The sequence below is a fragment of the Salmo salar genome, chromosome ssa23 (assembly GCF_905237065.1).
Source record: "Salmo salar chromosome ssa23, Ssal_v3.1, whole genome shotgun sequence".
Lineage (NCBI taxonomy): Eukaryota > Metazoa > Chordata > Actinopteri > Salmoniformes > Salmonidae > Salmo > Salmo salar.
The window spans coordinates 9,723,148-9,738,530 of NC_059464.1; the positions used below are offsets into that span (position 1 = coordinate 9,723,148).

Genomic DNA, 15,383 nt, shown 5'->3' on the forward strand with positions numbered 1-15,383 from the left:
GCTCACGTCTGAGGACAGTTTAGCTACTTCCGGAAAAGGCAGTCGTGTCGAGGTAAGGTTTCTGATGAAAAGCGAGAAGAGGTGCTTGAATGACTCAGAGATGCTGCGTCAGACCTTTCATAGGGTAGGAGGGACACCGTTCCCCGACGCACACATCACGCCGTCCAGCCAATCATGGATGGCATAGTGTAATAAGGTTTTATGACAAATACGCTCGGGGCGTATCCCATAAGTGAAATACCAAAACAAATACTTGAAAGAGAACCAGTATATAATCCAGTATATACAGTCGTGGCCAAAAGTTTTGAGAATGACACAAATATTAATTTCCCCCTTGCTGCTTCAGTGTCTTTTTTGTCAGATGTTACTATGGAATACTGAAGTATAATTACAAGCATTTCATAACTGATAAAGGCTTTTATTGACAATTACATGAATTTGATGCAAAGAGTCAATATTTGCGGTGTTGACCCTTCTTTTTCAAGACTTCTGCAATCTACCCTGGCATGCTGTCAATTAACTTCCGGGCCACATCCTGACTGATGGCAGCCCATTCTTGCATAATCAATGCTTGGAGTTTGTCAGAATATGTGGGTTTTTGTTTGTCCACCCACCTCTTGAGGATTGACCACAAGTTCTCAATGGGATTAAAGGTCTGGGGAGTTTCCTGGCTATGGACCCAAAATATCAATGTTTTGTTCCCCAAACCACTTAGTTATCACTTTTGCCTTATGGCAAGGTGCTCCATCATGCTGGAAAAGGCATTGATCATCACCAAACTGTTCCTAGATGGTTGGGAGAAGTTGCTCTCGGAGGATGTGTTGGTACCATTCTTTATTCATGGCTATGTTCTTAGGCAACATTGTGAGAAGCCCACTCCCTTGACTGAGAAGCAACCCTACACATGAATGGTCTCAGGATGCTTTACTGTTTGCATGACACAGGACTGAAGGTAGCGCTCACTTTGTCTTCTCTGGACAAGCTTTTTTCTGGATTCCCCTAACAATCGGAAAGGGGATTCATCAGAGAAAATGACTTTACCCCAGTCCTCAGCAGTCCAATCCCTGTACCTTTTGCAGAATATGAGTCTGTCCCTGATGTTTTTCCTGGAGAGAAATGGCTTCTTTGTTGCCCTTCTTGACACCAGGCCATCCTCCAAAAGTCTTCGCCTCACTGTGCATGCAGATGCACTCACACCTGCCTGCTGCCATTCCTAAGCAAGCTCTGCACTGGTGGTGCCCCGATCCCACAGCTGAATCAACTTTGGGAGACGGTCCTGGCGCTTGCTGGATTTTCTTGGACGCCCTGAAGCCTTCTTCACAACAACTGAACCGCTCTCCTTGAAGTTCTTGACGATCCGATAAATGGTTGATTTAGGTGCAATCTTACTGGCAGCAATGTCCTTGCCTGTGAAGCCCTTTTTGTGCAAAGCAATGATGACGGCACATGCTTCCTTGCAGGTAATCATGGTTGACAGAGGAAGAACAATGATTCCAAGCACCACCCTCCTTTTGAAGCTTCCAGTCTGTTATTCGAACTCAATCAGCATGACAGAGTGATCTCCAGCCTTGTCCTCATCAACACTCACACCTGTGTTAACAAGAGAATCACTGACATGATGTCAGCTGGTCCTTTTGTGGCAGGGCTGAAATGCAGTGGAAATGTTTTTGGGGGGATTCAGTTCATTTGCATGGCAAAGAGGGACTTTGCAATTAATTGCAATTCATCTGATCACTCTTCATAACATTCTGGAGTATATGCAAATTGCCATCATACAAACTGAGGCAGCAGACTTTGTGAAAATTAATATTTGTGTCATTCTCAAACCTTTTGGCCACGACTGTACATACTTGGTGTGTATAAACAGTGTAACAAAACTGCAATGTAGAGTAGTAGATATATTAGAATCATTATCAGTGTATGGCTGGGTGGAGAGGAGGAAGTGATGTTGTGACAAAGAGAACTCTGTGGTTTTCAACACACACACACAACAAAATCAAAACACAAATGATGCTCCACCCTTGTGACAGGCCTATCATAGCAGGCCAAATATTTCATCATAACAACCCCCCCCCCACACACACACACACACAACAAAAATCAAAACACAAATGATGCTCCACCCTTGTGACAGGCCCATCATAGCAGGCAAAATATTTCATCATAACAACCCCCACACACACACCTCCACCTCCCACGCCTGTCTGCAGTAAACAGAGGAGGAGAGATGTGCTCAGGAAACCACAGTACTACTTAGTCTTTCTTTCCTTGCCTCTCATTGACGCACATGCCCGCGCACGCACACACACACACACACACAGAGGATGTAAACAAGACAGGGTTCTCACACACACAGACACATACGCTTGCAAAAACACATAGCCACACCTACACACAGATTCACACAGTTACCCCCAGAGGGTTAAGTGAGTGGTAATCATGGCGAGGCAGTGTCGCTAAGGGAAACTAGTGCTCCTGGTGTAAACAGGTACTAAAAGGGACATCCTTTCAGCTGACCAGAACCAAGTCACGCAGAGGGCTCAGTTCAATATGCGGGCTTGTGTGTGCAAAACATGTATAGAAAGGCCAACATGACATGCTGAGGGGCTGAAATAAAAGCACTAAAAGTTGAAGTGAAAGTGTGTGTGTGTACTGAATATTTGTGTCTCTCCTCATACCTCTGGGCTGTGGGGGGCAGCAGCGTTTGAGCTGGAAGTGGAGGTTGTCCGTACGGAGGTTCTGTCTAGCCAGGTGGTCGAGCAGCTCTCTGAGAGAAGATCTGTAGGTCTCGGTCCCATACAGACGGAATCCCTCAGAACCCACCTCGATCTGGAAGTTCTTATACAGGTGCACCTGCCTCGACTCACACAGATCAAACTGGAGAGAGGGGAGGAAAGGGGTAGATGAAGGGAAGGAAAGAGGAAATCAGTTGTCCACTGCATACTGCCTGGAACAAATCCCAGTCAGCATGTACAGTAAGGCACATGCTATTTACTGTCCCCGAATTAATTGAATTGAGAATTGAATTGAGATGCCCCAAACGAGAACACACTCAGTCGTCCGTCCCCCCCCCCACACACACACACAGTTTTCACTGATGGGAGTTCAGCTTATCTAACCATGGTAGTGTGATATACACACCAGACTGCCAGGCTGTTGTTTTGACAGTAACCACACATTGTTTGAAAAGGACATCCTGTGTCTGTGTGTGTGTGTGTGTACATGTGTGTGTGTGTGTGTGTACATGTGTGTGTGTATATGTGTGTGTGTGTATATGTGTGTGCGTGTGTGTGTGCGTGTGTGTGTGTGTGCGTGTGTGTCAGAGTGTGTATCATGTTTTGGCATCATCTGTGTTGTAACTGTTTATCAGACAGCTCCTAGTCACTTCCTTGTGTGATTATCTCTGAACTTTGTTGTTTTGGCTTTTTATCAGACTTCTCCATTCGTTCCACCTCAGTTTTTTACAATCCACTCTCTCCGCCTGAAAAAAAGACTTTGTTCTCAAGAGGGTGTGTGATATATTTGTCCTATTGTACAAACGTGTATTAATACGCATGTGTGAATTGGAAATGTTAGTTTTTTTTGCATATCCAAACTCTCCCTGAGACACCCTCGGAGAGTGGGGTCACGGTCAGGGTCTGCCATTTCGACCCTGGCTGTACCAATGCAACCTTGGAACAATTAGGGTGAAGTGCCTTCCGCAAGGGGACATTGACAGACTTGTCAGCTCCGCAATTCCAACTAGCGACGTTTCGATTACTGGCCCAGCGCTCTAACCGCTAGGCTACCTGCCGCCCTAATTCCAGCGTAGAGTGTGGACGCAGTTTCCCATTACCGGAAATGATGCAGTCAAGATTCCCACATTTGGGGGAATTCACAGGGGTCAGCATGGCCAGAGTGCAATGGTCTCGCCTCTTTCGTAATCAAGGTGTCTCCCATGCCAGGTAAGTACGTGTTACCTCTTTGCAGACCACGGTCATGATGATGTTATGGTAGTCAGTACAGGACCAGCGCAGGACGTAGGTTCCCTCCTCGTTGCCCTCCTGGCGAAGCTTCTGGATGGCATACTCCGTACTGCAGGAAACAACAGTCAAACCCCCGAAACTCAACGGTAGATTAAGGCAAATGAAACAGATAGAGAAAGGTAGAGAAAGAAGAGAGGTTAGGAGAATAGAGAGATGGGGGGGGGAGAGAGAACAAAAGCCAGACAGAGATGGACAGAGAGAAAAAAGAGAGAGAGAGAGAGAGAGTGTGTGATCACTGACCAGATAGGTCCATGACAGCAGTTCTGTAGGTTCTGCACCACAGAAGAAGGAGCCACCTCTGTACACAGGTAGTGATGGGCGTCTACCGTCAGACGGAAATACCCGTCCACCAGAGCAGCGAATGCCAGCGCCTCACCTCTAAACTCCAGCTTCACCTCCTAGAGGACAATCGAGTTAAACAATATTAACAAATACTTCATAAATCATTACATTCAATACTTGATTCATTCGTCTTTATTGGGATCCCCATTAGCAGGTTGACATTTATTGGGATGAATCTTGTCCTGGAGGCAGAGCTCAGCGGTTTCCAAAGCAAAGTTAAAATTGGCTATATCGTAAAAAAATGTATGCTAATAAAAATGAGCTTTTTGGTCTTCATTTAAGGTTGGGCATAAGGTTAGCAGTGCAGTTAAGGTTAGCTTTAAAAATCAGATTTGATGACTTTGTGGCTAGGCCACTCTGCAGAGCTGCCACCAGGACAAGATTCATCCCAATAAATCAAATGGCAGGGCTCTCCAGAGGGTGGTGCGGTCTGCACAACGCATCACCGGGGGCAAACTACCTGCCCTCCAGGACACCTACAGCACCCGATGTCACAGGAAGGTCAAAAAGATCATCAAGGACAACAACCACCCGAGCCACTGCCTGTTCACCCCGCTACCATCCAGAAGGCGAGGTCAGTACAGGTGCATCAAAGCTGGGACCGAGAGACTGAAAACAGCTTCTATCTCAAGGCCATCAGACTGTTAAACAGCCATCACTAACAAAGAGAGGCTGCTGCCTACATACAGACTTGAAATCATTGGCCACTTTATAAATGGATCACTAGTCACTTTAATAATGTTTACATATCTTGCATTACACATCTCATATGTATATACTGTATTTTATACCATCTATTGCATCTTGCCTATGCCGCTCTGTCATTGCTCATCCATATATTTATATGTATATATTCTTATTCCATTCCTTCACTTAGATTTGTGTGTATTAGGTAGTTGTGGAATTGTTAGATTACATGTTAGATATTGCTGCACTGTCGGAACTAGAAGCACAAGCATTTCTCTACACGTGCAATAATCTGCTAACCGTGTGTATGTGACCAATAACATTTCAAGATTCATCCCAATAAATACCAACCTGCTCCCCATTAGCTGACACCTTAGTCTGTGTTCCAAAACACTCCACTAGCTTCCTTTCTTGTAGATTCCTTCAAGGAGCTTGTTTTTTCGAGGTTCAGTTAGCTTGGTCTGATGCAACGAGTAGCACACTTACAAGCCATGGCATGCAGTCACAGTGATCATTTCAGTCCCACAGAATTAGGGCAACACTGTTAAGTACTGTACACACACTCAGGAACTGTACAAGTCTTTTCCTGTACATAGCTCTATTCTTAACAGAGGCATGTCTAATGGTAATCTAATCTCATCTAAACACAGACTACTAATCGGATGATTTGTTCCTGGGCTAGGTTGGCTGGCTGTTAGGCCCGGTGACCTTTGAACTAGCTGGCTGGAGTGGAGACAGTAGAGAAGAGACAACCTGAGACCAATTCATTAATTAATTAAACACTAAATATGCTACTGTCACTGCTTAATCGGCATCATCTCAACTCAAGCAGTATTGGGTGTGTGTGTGTGTGTGTGTGTGTGTGTGCATGCGCTTATCTTACCATCTTCTTGTTATCCTGTCTGAAGATGGTGACAGAGGACTCTTTGATAACGATGTGTGTGATCTCGTGAAAGTCACAGAACGTCACCCAGTCGTCGCTGGCGTCGTTCTTCTTGTCCTTCTTCTGTTTGCCCTCATGCTTGTTCTTCTTGGACTTTGTCTTCTCTTTCAGCATCAGGGTATTCTATTGCCAATAAAAGCAAAAATGCATTGTCATAAGTTTTCTCCTAGATTAGTTTCAAAATACATTCAGATACTTCATCAATACCTTCCAAAACCACTCCCTATCCAGATATAGCTCAACCAAAAGTCTAATGTTAGACATTCTGACATATCTCAACCAGAAATCTCACACCAACTCCTTGAACCTTCCCACCTTCCCACTCACATTAGGGGGCTTCCTTCTGTAGGAGATCCCTGTGGTCCCAGTAACCTGGACCTCTACGGCCAGGAAGGGCTCAGGTCCCTGGCTCAGCCCCCCGTTTGTCTCTCCCTCCTGGGTAAGTACCAGGGCCCTGGGCTCCAACACCTCCCTCCCCAGGCCCCGGGTGAGGCCTTCCAGGGTGGACAGGTACTTGATCTTCAGGTCGTACAGCGTGATGTTGCTTTCCAGCATCGTGCGACTGTTGAACTCGTTCAGGAAGTTCTTGAAGACGTTGTTGATGCGTAGCCGGGTGAGGATGTTGCGCTGTTTAATGCTCCTGTTCAGGCTCTCCGGGATAAAACGCTTGTAGCTGGAGCGAGCGGGAGGAGAAAGGGATTGGTAAATGGAGATGAGCCAGTGGAGGAATTAGGGACATTGTCTTACCTGTTCGCAAATGGAAAGGGACGTGTGTATGTGTGTACAGATTATACAGTATATCTGTGTGCAATGTTCCCTATAAACTATGCTCGTGTGTGAGCGTGCAGCTCCCCCGGGACAGCTTGAATTATCAGCCCTCGCATAGAAGCACGAGTTTGAACTTGACTCAACTAGAGTTTTCCCCCTTAGATATTAATTAACACTATCAGCGTTTCCCTTTACTGTGGGAATTGTGATTGAATCAATCAATGCAATATTATTAACCAATGCAACATACCGAAACAAAATTAACTATGCAAGAGTTAGTTTTGTATACTAACTATGCGAGAGATTTTGTTGTAGGCAGAACGCATCGGAGTAGGATTCTATTGCATTGACACGCAGGACTCAGCCCGTACGCTACACAGACCAGTGTGCCATAACCAAGCAGAGCTGCAGTAGGCCTATATGCAAATAGAACATTGCCATATATGGATCTGTGCCATTCACTTTGAACTGGACTGTGTTTACAGCATGAGCAGTCGTGAGTAGATGCACTTGTTTTGAGATCAAAGCATGAGCTGCATGTAGCTGCTAGTTAGTGATTTATTAGCCCATTTGAAGATAATTTGTGGTCACTACTGTGGGAGTGATTGCTTCCTACAAGAGCACAAAATGTGTACATTTCTAGAAATCTTTGAAAAGCCAGTCAGGTAAAGAGCTTTTTTTTGTCTTAAAGGGGCAGTGTTGTATTTTGAGAGACGCTTGAATAAGCTAAGTAGCCAATAGGCAGAGGATGTCATAATTTGTCTGATTCCCTGTAATAATGGTATGGGAATAATAATGTATTTGATTTATTATTTTTGCATCAAAGACAACATTTTTGTCACCACCTTATCTGAAGGACAAGTGTTTAAACAGGTTAATGTTAAGCCCTGCATGTTTTTTTCAAAAGACTCATGGAATGTAGGCCTACAATGAACACCACACATTGGCTGCTACTGTAGGCTGAATGATAAAACAGCTATTTCCATGGTAAAATGTTATGGAATCCATTTTCTTCATTGTTTTTGACGGTAGCCCAAATAGCCACAGTAGCCTACTTGACCACTACAACTTAAAGCGGGTACGGCCTCAGTGTTCACAGTAAACACACCCTGGAAGTTGCACAGAATTTACACAACGTTCAAGTTTGCCCTAGGCAGACCTGAAATTTGCTCAGTTCCTAAAATTGGAGGGAACATTGTCTGTGTGTGAGTGTGTCATCTGTACCTGATCTCATTGGAAGTAGTAGAGAGAGGTATTTCTTTGGTCATAGCGTAGTGAGTGATGGCCAGTACAGCCATGCCCAGACACTCATTCTCTATCTCATGCTGCTCCGCCTCACTCTGCTGGCTACGCACCACAGCCAGACCCTTCTGGAAATCATTCTGGCCCTGGAAACACATACACACACAATATATACTCATACATAACCATACAGGAAGGGACATGTGTACACAAATCGTCACATAGTGAATCATAGTAGTGTAGTGAATCATACATGTACAGTCCCATAGACACACACGCGCGCACACACACACACACGCGCACACGTACCTGGAAGAACAAGTAGTCGAGAGAGGCAGAGTCCAGTAGGGGTGTACCCTCTGGGACCTTCTGTGGGCTGAGTCCTCCTCTCAGTTTACTGATACAATGTCTCCACACTGGAGACTCACTCTCACTGGTCCCATGCCAGTTAGTGAAGTAAAACCTGGTGGATGAGCGAGAGAGGAGACAAAGATAGACTGTTAATACCAACACATGGTCGGTAGGTGGGTGAGGTCTGAATGCGTGTGTGTGTGTCTGTGTGTGTGTGCGTGTGCATTCACGTTAAGTATGCAGATTTGTTTGTATTTGTGTACAAAGGTTGGCCATAATCTAGGAACACGTCCCTAAGGTGTGACGCTAATCATCTTAAACCTCTAAAAATGCAATATTCCTAACGAAGGCGAAACTGCAGCATATCAAATGATTGAGACTAAAGCTAAAATAATGAAAGAGAGGTTCCTCGGACATGGCTACAGTGACAGTCTCGTCAACATGTCTCATAAGCGAGCGCGACAGACTGATAGAGCACATTCTCCAGAGTGTCCCCTCGCTCAAAGACTTTGTGTCTGAAGCCTCTCCTGAACTGCTTTAGGAGCAGAGTATGAGAGCGGAGCGTAGCTGGAGCGGAGCGAGGAGCTGGAGTGGAGCTGGAGCGGAGCGAGGAGCTGGAGCGAGGGAGCTAGAGCGTGACCAATTTGACTGGAGCGTGGAGCGAGATTCCTAAAGGCTGGAGCGTCGGCCTTCTCGCCCGCACCAATTTCGCTCAAGTAGCGCTCCCGCCCCAGCATGCATTTGAAGTCTACTTGTGTGCCGCTAATAGCCCCTTCCTTTAGCTACTGTCATGGAGTTGGCTAAATATTTTCATAAAGAAACTGATAAAACACACAGGTGCTAAATCAAGGTGGCTTACAAAGATGAGGACCAAGAGCAAGGGAGGGAGTGCGATGATGTAGTGTCCACAACTAAAGAATCCTTGTGGAATCTGAAAAAAACACCAAAAGTATGATGGTGTACTTACTATGTGCACATGCTAAAAGAAAGGAACGAGGTGGGTAGATAACAGCGTGTCTTTTCCAACCGCTCAACTCCGCTCACATGCTCTGTTTAGGAGGGGTCGCAATATCAGAGACTGCGTCGTGCACAGTGTGCTCCCGAATCCTGCACCCTCTTCCTGGCTCCCAGGTCCCCCCAACGGTTTCTACCGCTGCGGTCATTGTGCTCATTGTTCCAATTCAAGTGACACAAAAGTATTCGATCACTCACGCTCAAGTAAAGAATACAAGGTAAAATACTTAATAAATTGTAAACTCAGAAAATGTTCATGCTGTGAGATGTTACTCCACTCTTCCACCAAGGCACCTGCAAGTTCCCGGACATATCTGGGGGGAATGGCCCTAGCCCTCACCCTCCGATCCAACAGGTCCCAGACATGCTCAATGGGATTACACTGACATTCCTGTTGTGCAGGAAATCACGCACAGAACGAGCAGTATGGTTGGTGGCATTGTCATGCTGGAGTGTCATGTCAGGATGAGCCTGCAGGAAGGGTACCACATGAGGGAGGAGGATGTCTTCCCTGTAACGCACAGCGTTGAGATTGCCTGCAATGACAACAAGCTCAGTCCGATGATGCTGTGACACACCACCCCAGACCATGACGGACCCTCCACCTCCAAATCACCTCCAGATCCAGAGTACAGGCCTGGGTGTAACGTTCATTCCTTCGACGATAAACACGAATCCGACCACCACCCCTGGTGAGACAAAACCGTGACTCGTCAGTGAAGAGCACTTTTTGCCAGTCCTGTCTGGTCCAGCGACGGTGGGTTTGTGCCCATAGGCGACCTTGTTGCCAGTGATGTATGGAGAGGACCTGCCTTACAACAGGCCTAGAAGCCCTCAGTCCAGCCTCTCTCAGCCTATTGCGGACAGTCTGAGCACTGATGGAGGGATTGTGTGTTCCTGGTGTGACTCGGGCAGTTGTTGTTGCCATCCGGTACCTGTCCCACAGGTGTGATATTCGGATGTACCGATCCTGTGCAGGTGTTGTTACACGTGGTCTGTCACTGCGAGGACAATCAGCTGTCCATCCTGTCTCCCTGAAGCGCTGTCTTAGGCATCTCACAGTACGGACATTGCAATTTATTGTCCTGGCAACATCTGCAGTCCTCATGCCTCCTTGCAGCATGCCTAAGGTTTTCAGAGTCAGTAGAAAGGCCTCTTTAGTGTCCTAAGTTTTCATAACTGTGACCTTAATTGCCTACCGTCTGTAAGCTGTTAGTGTTTAATGACCGTTCCACAAATGCATGTTCATTAATTGTTTATGGTTCATTGAACAAGCATGGAAAAGAGTGTTTAAACCCTTTACAATGAAGATCTGTGAAGTTATTTGAATTTTTACGAATTATCTTTGAAAGACAGGGTCCTGAAAAAGGGACGTTTCTTTTTTTGCTGAGTTCAGTACAGCAAATGTTGTTTTATGCTCAAATGCCCATGTGGGCTTGTTTACGTCGGTCAGACGAAACGGGCGCTCAAATTAAGAATAGCTGAACACAAAATGGCTATCCTCACCAAAAATATTGAATATGCAATCGTGCGGCACTACATGAAGGCCAATCATGGCTCAGCCTCAAACATGACATTCTGGGGAATTGAGAACGTTTCTCTTTCCTCCAGATGGGGCATCTTTTTTGAAAATATGTTTCTTAGTTTATTTCTCTGTCTTTTGTTATTCAAGTGGAATGTATGTGTAGGAATCTTGAATGATGATCATACTGTTTGAATAACCGGTCTAGTTGCTACTACTACTGACATTATCGACACGTTTGATTAACGTGATGAGCGGGACACTCCCCTGCGAGGGTATATGGTGCCTCACACATTTTACCTACTCAAGGCTCTAATGAAGGAGACTTGTGCCGAAACGTAAGACTATTGTTTGTTTGTCCTGTCAATCCGATCCGATTTACGCAGAAATAGAGTGCTCCTTTTTCTTCATTCTCCCGGATAGTCACCAGTTGAAATATCCTGGGATCAGGAATGTTTTTGCTATTTTCCGGTCCCTCAGTCGAGCATCTGATTCTCCCTTTTTCCATTTAAGATGGGCTGAAGCACGTTTGGGTATGCCTTTTTCCCCCCCATTGGCCATAACCTGTTCGTTGACTAAGTGTACCCTGGCTGTATGATGCAAATTCAACTCAGCACTGGGTTAACTTTATTAGGCTCTCACCACATTCACCCTCCTCCTCGCCCTCTATTGCAGGGGTGTCAAACTTACGCCCCGGGGATCTCGACTGTCCGGCTGCTCGCTAATAATTACTAGACAGTCAGGGTGCAGCGAACATTTCAAAAACGTTGGATGGAGCACTACTTTTAGCAAATTGTGATGGCCAGGAAATATAACCAGTTTTCAGGGCGGCTCTCCAGACCTCGGTGAAGACCGAATGCGGCTCCCGGTGCAAAATGTGTTGTCTAGTGAAAGAGAGCAGAAAGAGGAAGTCTGCGTGACACCACATTTACTCTCCTTCCTCTCTGAGTTAAACGTTTATCTTGGATCATATCCAACTCAACTGCCATGACAACTGAATATCTCCTATTACATTATCCTCAAGTGCAAACAAAAACACACTTACTTGATACTTTAAGTATTGGATTTTGTCCTGCTTTGTATGAATGTTTCACGTGAATTGTAAAAGAAGTTCACAAGGAAATCCGACTTATTCACATACTACTGTATTCTAATCTTATCTGATGTCTGATATCTGATGGACCACTTTACCAGCTCAGAAATTGCCGTTCTACTCTGCGTAGCACGGTATCAACGTGCCATACAACCTACCTGCATGACAACCTTCTTGTTACACTGAATCATGGTCAGTGAATGACGGTTGAATAACAGTCACGTTGACTAGTTTACACTTCCGTCACAGGCGATATAGAGAGCGCAGAGTGGCAACAACAGCAGGTGTTGTTGGTAACAGAGTGGCGGATGAGTAAATGAGTAACTCACACGCAACGGGGGGTGTATTGATCATCTGGCGAAAGACGTCAGTGAGATATTCATGATCCATCACAATGACTATGATAATGTGATACACACACACACACACACACACACACACACACACACACACACACACACACACACACACAAACACAGTAGGCCTGTCTAAGTACCTCATGCGGTAGTGCAGCTTGATGCAGGTCTCGTCCGTGATCTTGAAGAGGTGGTTGGGAGCGTACCACAGAGTCCTGCTCTCATCATACAGACCAAACAGATTATGGCACAGGGGGGAGATATCTGGGAGAGAGAGGAAGGAAGGAAGGAAGGAAGGAAGGAAGGAAGGAAGGAAGGAAGGAAGGAAGGAAGGAAGGAAGGAAGGAAGGAAGGAAGGAAGGAAGGAAGGAAGGAAGGAAGGAAAGGAAGGAAGGAAGGAAGGAAGGAAGGAAGGAAGGAAGGAAGGAAGGAAGGAAGGAAGGAAGGAAGGAAGGAAGGAAGGAAGGAAGGAAGGAAGGGGGAAAAAAGGGGGATACATTACAACCTTTTTCATCCATTAATTCATTTTGTAGGTGCTCTTACCCGGAGAGCGACTGTAGGTCAAAGTTTGAACAATCGGGCTAGGAAAGAATAGACACTGAATGATCAGTGGCACAGAGTTCATACATGTGTCAGTGTACAACAAAGTACAGAGTACACGTTTTCAAGGTTTATTTGCCATGTGCACAGGATACAACAGGTGTAAAACAGTACAGTGCCATTTTTACACTGAGAGCTCTTTCCCAACAATGCAGTGATAGTAGTAATAATAGAAAATGGAATCATAATAAACACACACAAAAAGTATGATATAGGTTGAAGAAACATGAGAATGCGAGTATATACAGTGGGGGGAAAAAGTATTTGATCCCCTGCTGATTTTGTGTTTGCCCAGTATCAGTCTATAATTTTAATGGTAGGTTTATTTGAACAGTGAGAGACAGATAACAACAAAAATATCCAGAAAAACGCATGTCAAAAATGTTATAAATTGATTTGCATTTTAATGAGGGAAATAAGTATTTGACCCCCTCTCAATCAGAAAGATTTCTGGCTCCCAGGTGTCTTTTATACAGGTAACGAGCTGAGATTAGGAGCACACTCTTAAAGGGAGTGCTCCTAACCGCAGCTTGTTACCTGTAAAAAAGACACCTGTCCACAGAATCAATCAGATTCCAAACTCTCCACCATGGCCAAGACCAAAGAGCTCTCCAAGGATGTCAGGGACAAGATTGTAGACCTACACAAGGCTGGAATGGGCTACAAGACCATCGCCAAGCAGCTTGGTGAGAAGGTGACAACATTTGGTGCGATTATTCGCAAATGGAAGAAACACAAAAGAACTGTCAATCTCCCTCAGCCTGGGGCTCCATGCAAGACCTCACCTCGTGGAGTTGCAATGATCATGAGAACGGTGAGGAATCAGCCCAGAACTACACGGGGGGATCTTGTCAATGATCTCAAGGCAGCTGGGACCATAGTCACCAAGAAAACAATTGGTAACACACTACGCCGTGAAGGACTGAAATCCTGCAGTGCCCGCAAGGTCCCCCTGCTCAAGAATACATATACAGGCCCCTCTGAAGTCTGCCAATGAACATCTGAATGACTCGGAGGACAACTGGGTGAAAGTGTTGTGGTCAGATGAGACCAAAATGGAGCTCTTTGACATCAACTCAACTCGCCGTGTTTGGAGGAGGAGGAATGCTGCCTATGACCCCAAGAACACCATCTCCACCGTCAAACATGGAGGTGGAAACATTATGCTTTGGGGGAGTTTTTCTGCTAAGGGGACAGGACAACTTCACCGCATCAAAGGGACGATGGACGGGGCCATGTACCGTCAAATCTTAGGTGAAAACCTCCTTCCCTCAGCCAGGGCATTGAAAATGGCTCGTGGATGGGTATTCCAGCATGACAATGACCCAAAACACACGGCCAAGGCAACAAAGGAGTGGCTCAAGAAGAAGCACATTAAGGTCCTGGAGTGGCCTAGCCAGTCTCCAGACCTTAATCTCATAGAAAATCTGTGGAGGGAGCTGAAGGTTCGAGTTGCCAAACGTCAGCCTCGAAACCTTAATGACTTGGAGAAGATCTGCAAAGAGGAGTGGGACAAAATCCCTCCTGACATGCGTGCAAACCTGGTGGCCAACTACAAGAAACGTCTGATCTCTGTGATTGCCAATAAGGGTTTTGCCACCAAGTACTAAGTCATGTTTTGCAGAGGGGTCAAATACTTATTTCCCTCATTAAAATGCAAATCATTTTATAACATTTTTGACATGCGTTTTTCTGGATTTTTTTGTTGCTATTCTGCCTCTCACTGTTCAAATAAACCTACTATTAAAATTATAGACTGATAATTTCTTTGTCAGTGGGCAAACGCACAAAATCAGCAGGGGATCAAATACTTTTCCCCCCCACTGTACAGGTTATTCAACGTGTAGGGGTTCTGACTGATAGGACTTACAGTGCCTGTGTGACTTATTACACATTTTGTTGCGTTACAGCCTGAATTCATAATATATAGGATTTTTTTCCTGACACATCTACCCATAATGACAAAGTGAAAACATGTTTTTAGAAATGTTTGCTAATTTATTGCTAATTAAATACAGAAATATCTCATTTACATAATTATTCACACCCCTGAGTCAATACTTTGGAAGAGCACCTTTGAGTTCGAATACAGATTTGACTCATCTTGGGTTTGTCTGTATCAGCTTTGCACATCTGGATTTGTGGATTTTCTCCCATTCTTCCTTGCAGATTTTCTCAAGCTTTGTTAACCTCTAAGGCATAGTGCTTTGCATTCAGGCCAAAGAGTTCAAAAAACATTTCTCATCAGACCACAGAATCTTTTGTTTTATGCTTACACGTGCCATTTTGCAAACTCCAGGCGTGCTGTCCTATGGCTTTTTTGTCAGGGGGGGCTTCCGTCTGCCCACTCTCCTAATAAAGCCCAGATTGGTGAAGTGCTATAGAGACTGTAGCACTTCTGGCGGGTTTTCCCCATCTCAGCCAAGGAACTCTGTAGTTC

General features: G+C 45.3%; 1 protein-coding gene and 1 pseudogene across 1 annotated transcript in view; both read right to left on the bottom strand.

Moving 5' to 3' along the window:
* LOC100286690 (tyrosine-protein kinase JAK1) overlaps positions 1 to 15,383 on the bottom strand; it is a 59,775-nt gene that overhangs the window by 24,054 nt on the left and 20,338 nt on the right. Inside the window, exons 3-10 of the mRNA XM_014168828.2 lie at positions 12,484 to 12,607; positions 8,317 to 8,470; positions 7,990 to 8,153; positions 6,325 to 6,670; positions 5,938 to 6,120; positions 4,266 to 4,423; positions 3,960 to 4,074; positions 2,679 to 2,877 (exon numbers count right to left, since the gene is read on the bottom strand). Coding sequence (XP_014024303.1) covers positions 2,679 to 2,877; positions 3,960 to 4,074; positions 4,266 to 4,423; positions 5,938 to 6,120; positions 6,325 to 6,670; positions 7,990 to 8,153; positions 8,317 to 8,470; positions 12,484 to 12,607 — 1,443 coding nt within the window. The remainder of the gene's footprint in view (positions 1 to 2,678; positions 2,878 to 3,959; positions 4,075 to 4,265; positions 4,424 to 5,937; positions 6,121 to 6,324; positions 6,671 to 7,989; positions 8,154 to 8,316; positions 8,471 to 12,483; positions 12,608 to 15,383) is intronic.
* LOC123729987 (uncharacterized) lies at positions 3,805 to 3,952 on the bottom strand (annotated as a pseudogene).